The following is a 14159-nucleotide window of genomic DNA, read 5'->3' as shown; positions in this document are numbered from 1 at the left end:
CCAGACTTTGAAGGAATGGGATTAAAGTATTAGGAAAAAATCAGCTGCTGTATACTTTGGCTTGTGGTGATAGAGAAAGCCTTCAATGTCCTGGCAATTTTTTGATGCTTCTTTCTATATTTTTACAACAGAGACTTTTACAATAGTGAAGATATTCCATGCAGCATTAAGCACATTGTGTCTTTCTAGAAGAGGTGTTTTAATGCTCTATTTTTTAGTCATCAATATGTTAAGTAATTTCTGTGAATTAGCATGGGCTAACCTTTAAGAGTCATCTGCAGGGTTACAGCAGCATTGCTGTTGTGGGTGGACTTGCATGAATTTAGCATGCAATTAGGTTGGAAAGAAGACTTAAAGGTGCAGGTGCATTACCTGAAACTTCACCCTCTTGATTCTTCAAAACTTTGTCTTCATAAGCAAAGGAATCTTGTTTCCTCATCTGGTTAGGCTGTAATTTAAATAATTTTCCTGTTGGTGTGCTATATAGTACTTTCTCACTGAAAAGGACAGAGCACATGGAAGAAAAAAGTTTATGTTTTTGTCTTTTTTCAGTCCTATTTGTAGATCAGCATTCAACTGATCCTCTAGAGTTTCTGCTGTAGACTGGGAATAGAAGGAAAGAGTCATGGAAATGGAAAATAAATGTGGTAGGAAACATGGGCAAGATTAAAACTTAATATTATTTATTTCATAAATAACTAAAATACTTCAAATTTTGCTTTCTTTACACATAAGAAAAATGCAGAACAAACCCACTTAGAATTATATGGGGAGAAGAGTTTTGAATTTAGCCATTTTAACATCAGAAACATGAAACTTAAATACGTTAAGCTGTAATGTATTTTAGGTAGTTTTCCATAATTTCATGAAGCATTAGTGGTTGTAGGAAATAAACGCTATTATTCCTCCTACTAATACTTACGTTCTCCCTTTCCCCTCCCCCAGAATCACAACTGCTAGTTGGTACTGATTTTTATTGTTGTTTAAAAAAAATAAAAAGAAAAAAAAATATACTTTTCTCTAGAGGTGGTGTCTTTTGGCTATCTTGAAACAAGATAGAATGATATTTAGCTTTTAATATTTGGCTTTTCCAATAATTTTAAATGAAATCAAGATGACTGTAGGAAGGAAAATGATTTATCGTAGTAGCCTGACAACCACTGATTTCATTAAAAATTATACAGATTTTCAGACATTCTGAATAGAACAAATTAAGGAATTATTTTGTTTCCCAAAAAGCTTTGTTAATCTCTAAAATCATAATAAATTAACCTGAAATATATATCAGGAAACATAAAGCTAAGCCCTGACAGTCTTTGCCTGTATTTTGTTTTTGTTTTTCCAGATGAATGGCCAAAGCACTCACCTGAAAGTTCAAGGACAAAAAATTGTTTTTGTTCAAGCCATGTATACACCTTTGATGTTACAAAACACATGAACTATAAATTATATCAATACAGAAAAAAATTGTGCTCATTTTAAATTAAAAAAAAAAAAAAAAGAATTTAAACTACCATAATTTTTTTCAGGAAAACAATTAGTAATATGTAATTTGTGCAGTGCTTTCTCTCTCTAGGAGATGCATAGAGAGAAACTACTCATCAAGCAATTCCATTCTTCATAATAGAAAATTAATCAAGTGGACACAAAACATTTACTGGAGCTTTTTCCTCTGATGTGATTTTTTTCTCCCACTCTTATCTTGCATCTGACTCATGATTTTCCTGTCTTTTGCCCTTCTCTGTTGCCTGAGGATGCCCTTTTGCTTTTCTGTTGAAGTTTAGCAGAGTAGCTGTCTAGCAAGCTGATGCCTGTTGCCTCATTGCTTCTGTTTGAATCAATATGAGTTGATTTGTGCTGAAACAAGAATTATTTAATGTGTGTTGTTTCTTTGAGCTTTGTTTTTGAAATCCTGTATACAACTGTGGAACTCATATTCTATGCATATGTTATGGTTCAGATCTTTATATCTGAAATGGCTAAGAAGTACATGAAAATTCTGTTATTTCTCTTCTTAGACCCAAATAATTATTACCACAGAAGAAATGAAATGACAACCACAGATAATCTTGACTTCAAGCATCACAACTATAAGGAAATGAGGCAGGTAGGCAGAGTCTACCTACTTGACAATAGAGTATTTCCAAAACATGTTCCACCATTTTGCTTCAATGTATATTTGAGTGGTGAATGTTAGTTATTCCTCCTTTCTAATTTGACCTTGACCTAGCCATCACAATTATTGTATCTTTCAACTGTTTGGGATAACTACAAAAAATATATATATAAAATACAATTTGGTGTTCAGAATCTCCAACAGAAATTGGAAAATTTTCTTTTCCAGAATTGGAAATTCTCCACTGGACATATTTTGTTGACCAGAAATCTTAAGGAGGAAAAAATAAAATAAATCCTGTTGGTATGATTTTAAATCTACCAGCAATGTTAATCTTGTTTCTTTAACTTCAGATAAGCAATCGTTGTTCTTGTTTTTGTTGTGGTGGTGTTGTTTTTTTAATCTTGCTTCATATCACCACAGAAATAGGTGTGGGTTGCACTAAGGAAATGTTTTTGCCTGCTTTCTCTTCAAATATAAAGATAATATGTTTGGACTTGAAGTGTGTGAATCATTTGCTGTGTGCTGAATTTTCAGTATATTTATACTGCATGAATCACCGTTCATTTTTATTGAGCAATTGTGTACTGAGTCACACACTTATTTCAGTAGAGGTTTCATGGCCTATATTTCTTAGCACAAAGATTAGACAAGTAGAAACTCAATTGGCATAATTACTGCCAAGAACAATACAGTAAAGGGTATTTTAGATTCTCTTTGCAGAAAGACAGGTTGGTCAGGTTAAAAAGATCTTTGGAAAAAAATGCAGCTTTAAAACAGGATGTTTTTTCCACTTTTCATATAAGTAGAAAATTTTCAACTGTGGTCAAGAGCTGGTCAGTTGTGACCTATCATTGTGTTCTCATTGTAGTCTGTGTTTCTGTGGGTAGAATGGTGTATTTAGAACTGATTGGATTCTAACTGGGTTCTGCTGCTTGTAGACAGGATTGTGGGCTGGGTTGCAGTAACTCTTATATCCTCTAAACTGCTCTTTAGTGATAACCACAGAACTTAATAATTTCTTTCCTGAGTGTAAAATAGAACAATAACTGTCAATTTCCAGAGTTAACTGATTTTTTTTTTTTTTTGGTAACAGTGTTATCAGTTTTATTAGCTGCTTCACTGCCAATCATCTTAGAAAAGCACTGTTCTTTGAAGTTATTTATCATAAACATTGAGGAAGGAGTAGGAGAGTGTTCCCAGGGCCATGTTTTGGAAGCATTACATTACAATATGTCAAGTATTTGTGGGAGGGAGGAATTTCTCAGTGTCAGGTTATTTTAATAGAACTCTCTGTTTAGGAAGAATAAATTTATAGTACCAAATTTTTCTCTCAAAAGAGCCCTCAGGATTCTTCCTTCAGTCAATAGGAACACTCACTGTATCCTATACTCAGAAGTAGGGATTATTTTGTAGTCTAAGAAGTGTATGCACAATATTATTTATACTGTATAGCAAAGTTTTAGAGTGGCTGATGGATATCGCTGGAAATAATTTGAGATGGACATTTGAATACATCTGTTGCCAGTGTATACTCAAATCAGTTATATGAAAGAATGGAAAACCCATCCCTCCTAATAAAATGAAACAGCTGATTAAATTGAAGTTATGAGAGACTCCTGCAAAAGTACCTGAAACCAAAATATTTTTCTGTATTAGGAGTACCTATTCTAAAATAGCTTTGAAATTCAGAAGAAGGTGAATCTGAATCTAGTCTGAAGCTTCAACCTTGTCTTTGTAACAGAATGAAATATCTAACCCATATCACATCTGCCTTGGGAAATAAGTGTGTTAATTTTTAAATCCAGTTAACTGGACATGATTCTTACCTTTGGGAAAAGTCAGACTACAAGCAGTCCTGAAGTCATGTTGGTCTTCATGGCAAGAGTTGTTTATGGAAGTGATGCAATGATAATGCAGAAAGTTCTTCTAACTTGAGCTGTATATGTTACTATATGAACATATTTATCTGAGGGTGATACAATGAAATCTACATGACTAGAGCAAAACCCAGGAAACATCTTGGGTTGCATGCAAGGCCAGATTGACTGCCTCTAACTCTGAGCTCAAAGAGGAGGCAATTCCTGGTTTGACCCTAAGCAGAACAAAAAATGCAGAGTTTTTTGTACTTGCTCTGTTGCAGGACTCAGATAGCCATAGAGGATAAAGAATAGCCCTAAACTGAAAGTCATTGATAGGAGAGCCATTTTGCCTCCTCTGAGTTTAGATAGCACTCAGACCTACATTCAAAAAGCCTTTTATTCAAAACTGAACAATTGGATCTTCAGATACCACTTTTGCAGGGCTTCTTTGAAGAATTCTTGCAGTCTTTCTAAAGTGCTAATAGGATAAATAATAGGTAATGACAAACAAACGGGAGCTGTCAAATAAGAACTGCCAGTGAGCATAACTCTGGAAATGTTTTACAATCCTGCTGGTTGTTAATAAAGCCCTGATGGACTATTGTCTTCAATTGTCTTCGACAGTTTGTATATGCGAAAAGAAAACACTGATATTTCAGGTGACATGTTGTGCTGCTTGTAAGAAATGGGCACGAGAAAAGCAAATACAAAATATGTTTCCCATTTTGTATTTGTATATTAACATGTAGCTACCTTCCCATATCTGCACTGTTAACAAAAGGGCTGACATAAAGCCCACTGCAGAGGTCCTGATTCAGGAAAGTTCTTCATTCAATTTAGGAAATTAGTCACGTGTTTGAAATTAAACAGATGATCAGGAGTTTACTGAGGCCAGTACAAATATTTTCGCTGATTATAACATGTTTTGAACTTGGTTCTAGGTGTTTTTCTTGCTAGGAATGAAATTTAACATATTCTTAACCACTTTCCTTAATCAATGATGTGGATATCCTGTGCTTATGTAGTGCCAGGCACATTAAGAAAGCTGCTACACTGTAGAATGATTTCACAGATGTCTCTGCAAGGACAGGCTCAACTTCCCTGTTTCAAACTTGGAGAACTGCAGGAGAGCATCAGCTGGAGGGAAGCTTCCTGCAGTCTGAAGAGTAAGGAGAGGAATGGTTATGCACAGAGCTGAGACAGTTGCCTTATTTACACATTAAAGGAAGATGATTTTAGCCTTATAGAACAGACCTATTTTAAATTCAATGTTTGTACTCATTGGCAAAGTGTAATATATATATATATATATCTGTGGAGAAAAAGATGGTATCTTGTCCAACAATGAAACAATGATCCTTTTCATCCTATTGTCAGGATGGTTACTAATAATGCACACACAGTAGAACTTAGATTAATGTTGGTCTGTGAGGCCCTAGTAAGAGCTCCATGACTCCATATCCATTGATAGTATTTTTGGTTCATTGTGAGCAGGTTTAGGCTCTTGACCATGGAGATTTAAAGTGATCTGTCAAAAAAAAATGTGTTTGGGCTTGTTAAATGTTGTGCTAGAAAATGTAAAACAATGTCCTCTGATTCTTATATGTGTTTTAGCTGGAACAGCGAATGAAGGTATACGCATTTACATACACCTAAAACATTAACTAATAATAATAATAATAATAAATCCATGGAAATAGCTCGGTACTCGTAATGCCAGCACATTAATGATTATAGCAGTATCTGGGCACATTTTTCAAATGAATGCTGAGCTTAAGTTTACAAAAGAAATTGTTTCTCATATGTATAAAATTAATGTACAAGATGAACAAACCTGAAAAAAAAATCTCTTTAGTCTCTTTGCATGATTATAAATAGAAGTGAAGTCTTTTACGAGAGGAATTTTAATGATGTTCTTTCCAATGTGAATTGTGTTTCCACTTTGATTTGCTAAATGGTGGCATGGGAATTGGACACATCTAATTAATGTATTTTTTAAATCATCTGCTTTGTTATCATCCAGTATTGTCTCTATATTAACATTGTTTGAGCAGAGGTTTTTTATCCTCCTGCAATCCTTCTTCAATAATATATTCACCCTTGTTTATGGAAACATTGTCTAATTAATAGTGCCTCGGGATCCAATTTACGGTAAAGTCCTTATTTCTTTCTTTAATCCCTCCCATTAAAAAAAAAAAAAAATCAAAACAGCTAAATTTTTTAATTTAAAACTACTTGCAATAACTTCTTAGTAAGAACACATCTTTTCAGTCTTGTTTGTGAATTTTAATGTTCACTTGAATTGTCACAGTGAAAATTGGTTTTGTTTGTTTGTGGGATGATTTAGACAGCAGTTATCCTTATCTGGATGACATCTGTGTACCTCCATTGATTTAAACATAACTACACCCCTTATTGTGACCTTCCTTATGCAGTTTATTAAGCAGTATGGCTACTTGATTATGTTTTGATTATGTCAAGCAATATCTGTAGAAAGGATGAATAGATTTTGTCTATAGGTATGCCTTCAGACTGGTTGTTGGTATTGCCATTATTTTTTTTTTGCTGAAACCTAGTAAATCAATTCAGAGGAATCTGATATAACAGTTTTTCCTGGAGTATATCATGCTATGTTTACAGGAGACATTCAGATAACACCTATCTTGCTATTTTGGCCACAACAACACTGCCTACATTAATGATTTTACACCTATGAAATTTCATAGTATAATACAGGGGTGGGCTTGATTTCTATCTTGGTGGTGGTGGCAGGTGTAATGAGAATTCTCTGGGACAGTTCTGTTTAAATGGATGATATCCTTTATTTTGAATGAAGTCATCACCACACAGGGTGAAGGGGAGAGAAATCTTCTTTACTGGGTGGTGTGTCTGTGGGAACCTGTGACGTATACACATTGCCATGACATTAACACACTGGGTCATCTTGAGTCATTTAGCTGTATTGATCACAAAGCGTGTAGGAAGAAGTGTTGGGGTGTCTAATCAGCCCCCAGCATGTAATGTTTTGAGAACATGTGTTTTATTACCTCTTGGTAGTATAGGAGTAATGTTGGAGAATTTTTGTTTTGCTTTATTATTATCCCTGTTAGACTTACCCATTTTAGTTAATTCTGTGATAATATTGGAAATGCATAAGAAAGATCTGGAACCCCATCTACACTCTACTGTTTCAGCAGACAGTATTCAACCTGTTCCAGCTGAACAAACATTATGTTGTGTGATAGTAAAGCCATAATTTGTAAATTTAACATGAAGCATTTACAACTAAAAAATAAAATAGAAAATGAAGAGTTTCTGATAAAAACCAATTTGGAATAAAATAATTAATATTCAGTTAGTTGATGATGCATTGTCTAACTCTATGTCGTTTTTTTGGCAGCTGATGAAAACGGTGAATAAAATGTGCCCGAATATCACAAGAATTTACAATATTGGAAAAAGCCACCAAGGACTAAAGCTGTATGCTGTTGAGATTTCTGACAACCCAGGAGAACACGAAGTTGGTTAGGATTAAGTAAAACTAAATCTGTTGAAGGGTGTCGGGCTGCTTCTTTTTTTTTTTTTTTTTTTTCCTCCTCATTCTCTGTATCTGCAGTAATTATCCCTGATGGAATTATATTCATAGCAGCAGTGACTTCAAATGTATGTGGGAGGAACTTCATTGCTAAATTTCTAAATTGGGAAGAGGAGGTAGAGCACAAATAGAAAGCATTTTGAATGTGGGATCAAATTCTTTAATGATAATGAATTTTATTCTTTACAATTAAAAAAAAAAAAAAATCAGTGAATTTTAGTGCTAGGGATTTATTTAGTTTTGAATGAGAATTTGCCTTTTTATATGGGAGTGTTTGCATTGTAAGCAAAGACAGGTGAGATTTTTCACAGTGTTCTTTCACCGGTGAGTGTTGAGGTATAATTTCCTACGGTAATATAGTCCTTCAGAACAGAAACACATTCGGTCTTCAGTCATTCTGTGGAGATGAATGAAGAACTCACTGTGATCTATTTAGGACAGCTGTTGGTATAAAGGTGACTGTGCTCTACCATACCTGTGAATACCTCAGTATGTGCCCACCCCATGCGAGGAAGAGTGCTGCAATGTGCTCATAAGACATCTCTCTGCTCTCCTGTAGGGTATGGAGCCGAGCAGATGACATCTGTCAGTAGACTTGGGGCTGATCTTAGTCCCTGACTCTCTCACCCCCTGTTACTGAGGGTAGAGACAGAGACTGCATCTTGGGTCAGGCAGCTGGGAGGGTGGACCCAGGCACAAGTCATAGGCTGTTCATTCTGGATCTGTTGTATTTGGTGTTTGAAAGTGTTATTCTTACAAAGGACAATTGAATTATGCTTTTTTGAATAGCTAGTACTTTTCCTAATCATTTCTGACATATATTGTAGTTGAGTGCAAGTATTGTAGAATTCGATATAATCTTGAGAAATATATGTGAACCTGTTTTGTGATTAGTGGAGGAAAAGGAGTGTGTGAAGTCAGAGATCAATCATAATGTTACTGGCTGATTATCTTTTCAGGGCCTTTACATCTGTTCAAATGAATTACCAGCAAGGTATTTTTCATGTTATTTTTACACTATCAGAATGTCTAAGATCTACATTCACAATTTCAGCTTTCTGCAGGTAATTAAAAATGTGTTTTTAGTGGAAAATGGATGTTGAGATTTTTACACAGTGGCTTTTAGACATTACCGATACTGATGAGCCTCTTGTAGAAAGTGTACAGAAAGTAATGATTTTTTTTCTTATATATTTTCACCTATCATTTGTTCAGTTAAGGCATTTCTCTAACCTGTCTTAAGTGAAAAATTGCTGATTGACATCAATGAGTTTTGAGTAGATCCTTGATCTGCTGTTCTGACTACGCTTCTGGCCCATGTGTTTGACAGGTGAACCAGAATTTCGGTACATTGCAGGAGCTCATGGGAACGAAGTGCTTGGACGTGAGCTAATCCTTTTGTTGATGCAGTTCATGTGTCAGGAATACCTCGCTGGAAACCCACGCATTGTCCACCTCATTGAGGATACCAGAATTCACCTTCTTCCCTCAGTCAACCCAGATGGATATGACAAGGCATACAAAGCGGTAATACAGAGGAATTATTTAGTTCAGTTAGGTTAATGAAACAAGCAATTTTTTATTATTATTATTTTTTTTTTTTTCCTGGGGATCGAATTTTACAGGCAATCAGAAGATATAAGCTTAAAAAATAAAAGCAAAGTCATGCAAGCAAAAATAAACCACTGGAACATCTTACCTGGGGAAAAAGCATGAAACAATCTGTTACGTAGTGTTGCCTAGTATGAGGAAGTATATGGAAAGGATGGGCATTAAGACTGCCAGAACAAACCATACTGAGGTGTACAGATCAGTGGAACACCATTATGGAAAATAGAAAATTCATGCAGCCTATTTCTCATGGGAAACCAAACTTAAGCCTATGAAAGATGTATGTTCCTCTGCAGCTGAAATTTAATAGTACACCTTTAAGAAGTGCAGAATGTGTCAGGCATTGTAATAATTCAGTCTGGAAGAAGACAGACGGCAGAAGGAAAAAAATCAGGGGTTCTCTTCAAATGCACTGGAAAATCTTCCAGGGCAGTCTATAGCTGCAGACCAGAATACAAAAGCTGCACTCTCAGCCATGAAGGGATCTGTTATCTCTAGTGCAACTCGGGAAAAGTCGTCTTCAGTAGAAACCTTGAAAACAAAACAGAATGTTTTGTCTAACCCCTGGTAATTTTTCCTGGCTTTTGCTTTATCTCATTCAAGGTTTCACATGAAATAGGAAAACGAAAAAATCGGTTAAAGAACTAATTTGTCTTTCTATTTCTCTGTATGGAATTATCTTTGCTGCATCCCTAAACTCTTTTTGGGGGACCACAGGTTTTCATGTTCTGAATGACCTTTCCTCCTTTTCTCCTTTTTTTTTTTTTTTTTCCTCTAAGGGTTCAGAATTAGGGGGCTGGTCTTTAGGACGATGGACTCAGGATGGCATTGACATCAACAATAATTTCCCTGATTTAAACTCTTTGCTTTGGGAGTCTGAAGATCAGAAGAAGAGCAAAAGAAAAGTTCCAAACCATCACATTCCCATTCCTGACTGGTACCTGTCTGAAAATGCCACTGTAAGTAAAGCTGGCTCTGGAGAGAAGGGAATGCAAAGTCCAGGGCAGATTGAAAGACTGAGCTTAATGCTTCTCAGGACCATGAGCAGCTTGTAGGTGAGGTTGCATACCTGCTTCAAGCTAATTGCTTAGGCTTCCTTGATAGTCAATGGAAGTAAAATTACACCTCAAAAGTATGATCAGGTCCCATGCAGAGGCTGCTTGGGAAGGGCATCCTGGAGCATCATCTTTTCCCTGGGCTATTTGGAGAGCCTGGAGGACTTGATAGCCAAATTTGAGGCTGAAGCAAAGTAAGGGAAACACACAGCAGAGCCCAGATCTGTGAACCAGGCTTCTCCCTATCTTTGCTGCATGGATGAGCTCTTTAACAACTCAGTCACCATGAAGGTTTCTCCTATTTTTTTTTCTTGATGTTGTTTAAAATAACATAATGCAAAACGACCACAGTGGCTTATGATAGCCATGTTTAAATTTAACTTACTTTTGCATGGCATTTTAAGTAACTATAGTGGCTGAGCTTCCCCTGTTTTGTGGGAAGGCACTTAACTGTGGCAGTTCCATGGGCTTTAAAATTATTTCCATGCTTAAAATCCCTCATTTTTAACACTTGTTTCAGCTGATGCCAGTGGTCACAATGTCATCATCTGGCTTCTTTCTTGGTTGCTGCTCTAGATTGTTCCTTCTGCACAAATTGCAAATGTTAAGGTTTTGTTAGGATTTGTAGGTTGTCACTGGAATCCAAGATGAATCTGGCAGGCACCAGAATTAACAGAAGCTTTTCTTCTTGGCCACATGTCTTGTGCTGGCTACTCACTTCATCTTAAGCAACTCCCTGTCTACCTTTGAAAGAAGATTATCAAAACTCACAGGTTGAAACAAAGCTCTTTCTTGCAGGTGGCAGTTGAGACACGAGCAATAATCGCGTGGATGGAAAAAATTCCTTTTGTGCTGGGTGGCAATCTGCAGGGAGGAGAGCTGGTGGTGGCGTACCCCTATGACATGGTGCGGTCCCTGTGGAAAACCCAGGACTACACGCCCACCCCAGATGACCACGTCTTTCGCTGGCTTGCGTACTCCTATGCCTCCACACACCGACTGATGACAGATGCGAGGAGGAGAGCGTGTCACACAGAGGACTTCCAGAAGGAGGACGGCACGGTTAATGGAGCATCGTGGCATACCGTGGCTGGAAGTAGGTGCTTGTGGAAACTGCCATCCTGTTTGGCATTACCCTGCTGAACACCATCACTGCCCACTGTACATAGCAGAGGTAAAGGTGATGAAATGTGCTCCAAGAGGAATATTTCCTCATCTGAAAGCCTGTCATGAGGTATCAGTGGACTGACAGAGACCATGTCACTAATATCCAATGGCCATTTCAGGTTTCCAAAAGTGCACATGCAATATGTTAATTTATGGATTCCATACATTCAATATGGTTTGCTGGGGGAACAATAATGCAACCCAAACCCTTCAACAGGGGGAACCTGTCAGCCTTTTGCCATCTCAGAAGGTGCCAGCAGAAAACTGTTGCCAAGCAGCAGAGGTAGCCAGTGCCAGAGCTGAGGCAGCAATTCCCAGAGGGGCCTGGGCCCCCTTGGTAATCCTCAGACAGGAAAACCATGATTTCAGCCTCTGCTCACTACATTCAGTTGCAGACAAGTCCCCAGTGATGTTCATTTGAATTTTGAAGACATCATAGAAAGCTACTGCTTGCCTGCCCTTGTCCTATTTTTAAAAGACCTGGACCACTTGTGCTTAGACTTTCACTGGGCTTCACAGACATTTTTGCTGCCAGAATAAATTACAGACTGCGTCATTTGCAGTGTGCCCAAGCCTGTCTCCCTGTCAAAGAGTGGAAAGGGGAAGCCATGTCCTGCGGACAGAGCATCAATTTCCAGGGAAACCCAATTAAAGGCACGTTATTATCCCCAGTAGGTACAGTTACTCTATGGGTGTACACTCTGAACAGGCGCTCTGCTGAATCATCACAGTTCTACTCAAAAACTGCTTCTAAGTGACAACATTTTCTGTGAAATTAAGAAGCAAGCAGTGTACCTGCCACCACTTGAATAGCAATAGGAGCCGCTGCAGCCCTAATGGCAAACAGATGCAAGAAAGCAGCTGTGCAGACACATTTTTGTTGGAGCTGACTCTTGTTTTGCAACTTGCAGGTAGTTTCACTGCATAAACATTTCTTGGTTTTGGACACATCTTTTACATTGGCCTGTGTGCCGTTAATGCTGGCCAGCCGTTGAAGGCTAGAGCCAAGAATTAACTTTTCAAATATTTTTTCAGGAGGTTAAAAAGTGCTGGGTGAATTTTGGGGGAAGAAAGATTGAATTTCTCAGATCACAAGGCCAGTGTCCAATGATACATTTCTATGCATTTCTGCAAATTTTAAAAAAAGAAACAACAACAAAAAAAAACCTCCAAACTCTTAATGCCAACTTGACTGCTTAATTATCTAATTTATGAGCTTAATTTTCCTAAGTGCTACAGAAACATAATTATGAATCAATACAGAAAAGATGGCACTGGCCATGTCACTGACAGATATTGCATTAAGTTACATTAAGTAATGGTGTGCAATACAGATGGTGAATAGTATCTTGATTTCTTAGTAACAATTGCATATTGGATTTGGTTCATCTGTTCTGTTTTATTGAGTTAGGATGTTTCTCATTATATTGTACATCCTGCTTCATGCCATTATATTAAGACTTCCAAGATTGTCTTTGAGAAAAATGTTTGAATATTGCTTTTACCTTTGTTCTTTACACCTTGGACTAAACCTCACAAAATGTTTCCATGCAAGCTCACCCTCCAACATTCAGGATGGTTTTAGACCTTTTCTCTACATTGAGAGATGGAAGAGAATGATTTGTATGGCACATAAATATTTACAAATATACATTCACATGCACATATATATATACACATATTTTATAGCAGACAGTTAATCAACAGTACCTTGCAATGTAAAGGGTTATTCAAATACGATTCCAGATTTGTACACAAATTTCTCCTAGACTTCTTTCATTCCATTTCCTCTGTTTTTCCATGACTGTATATATGTAGTTATGTGGGTCACTCAACTTTCTGTTTATTTACCCTTCAGGTCAATGCATAGCAGTTTCTTCTCCAAAGAGCTGCTTGCTTAATGCCTGACGTCAAGGTGACACACCTGAATATTGCTGGCAGTAGGCTGCCCCATAGGTTTGCTGAGCTTGAAGCTGCCCTTCCTCTCTCTCCTCATCCACCATGTTGCGTGGCCTTGCAGTGGCCATGCACATAAACCTTTTGCTTCTCATGCCATGGGAAAAATTTGTAAGGGATTTTTCTGATTCCTTTTCAGCACCAGAGGGTCCCTAGAGAAGTTGGTACACCACAGATATCAAACATCTTGCCAGCCATACCGTTTCCTGCATGTATTCTGGATGGCAATGAATGCAAGTTTTTCAGCACTTTGACATTATAATATTTCTGCAGTGGATGAACTGCACAAAGACACAGAACAAATGAATTATTATTTTTTTTATTTCCGATGTTTTTGAGGCTGGATTTGCCTGTTCAGACACTACATGGAAAATTGCTCTTGGCAACTTTAAGCCACTTTCTAAAATACATCTATTAAAACTGATCAATTACTGTGTGTTGCAAAACATCTCGCAATAGACTAATCAGGATGCGATATAGTATGTGAGGGGAAAATAACTCTGTCTGTTTCTGAAATGGAAGGGAAGCACATTTATGCAGAGTAGCACATGCCACTGTCTGCTATTTAGGCTTTTTCCATCAACAAATGTGAAAAGTGTAACATCTGTATTACATAATCCTCCTGCTCTGCACCCAGAAGGCACTGAGGGCTCGTTAAATACTTGGCTACTGCTATGTGGTAATTGGACAGGACAGGATTTTTTATTTTCTTTTTTAACTCTTTCCACTCAAAACTGCTTGGAGAATGCATTTCTTGCTAATCTTTGGCATTGTAAAGGGTAACACCTAATGTCATT

At 37.1% G+C, this 14159-nt stretch overlaps 1 protein-coding gene across 1 annotated transcript in view; it reads left to right on the top strand.

Moving 5' to 3' along the window:
• CPXM2 (carboxypeptidase X, M14 family member 2) overlaps positions 1 to 14159 on the top strand; it is a 74062-nt gene that overhangs the window by 50140 nt on the left and 9763 nt on the right. Inside the window, exons 6-10 of the mRNA XM_035330422.1 lie at positions 2019 to 2107; positions 7379 to 7502; positions 8904 to 9100; positions 9964 to 10143; positions 11038 to 11335. Coding sequence (XP_035186313.1) covers positions 2019 to 2107; positions 7379 to 7502; positions 8904 to 9100; positions 9964 to 10143; positions 11038 to 11335 — 888 coding nt within the window. The remainder of the gene's footprint in view (positions 1 to 2018; positions 2108 to 7378; positions 7503 to 8903; positions 9101 to 9963; positions 10144 to 11037; positions 11336 to 14159) is intronic.

Source organism: Oxyura jamaicensis, chromosome 6 (genome assembly GCF_011077185.1).
Source record: "Oxyura jamaicensis isolate SHBP4307 breed ruddy duck chromosome 6, BPBGC_Ojam_1.0, whole genome shotgun sequence".
NCBI lineage: Eukaryota > Metazoa > Chordata > Aves > Anseriformes > Anatidae > Oxyura > Oxyura jamaicensis.
This window is presented reverse-complemented; position numbering and strand designations above follow the sequence as displayed.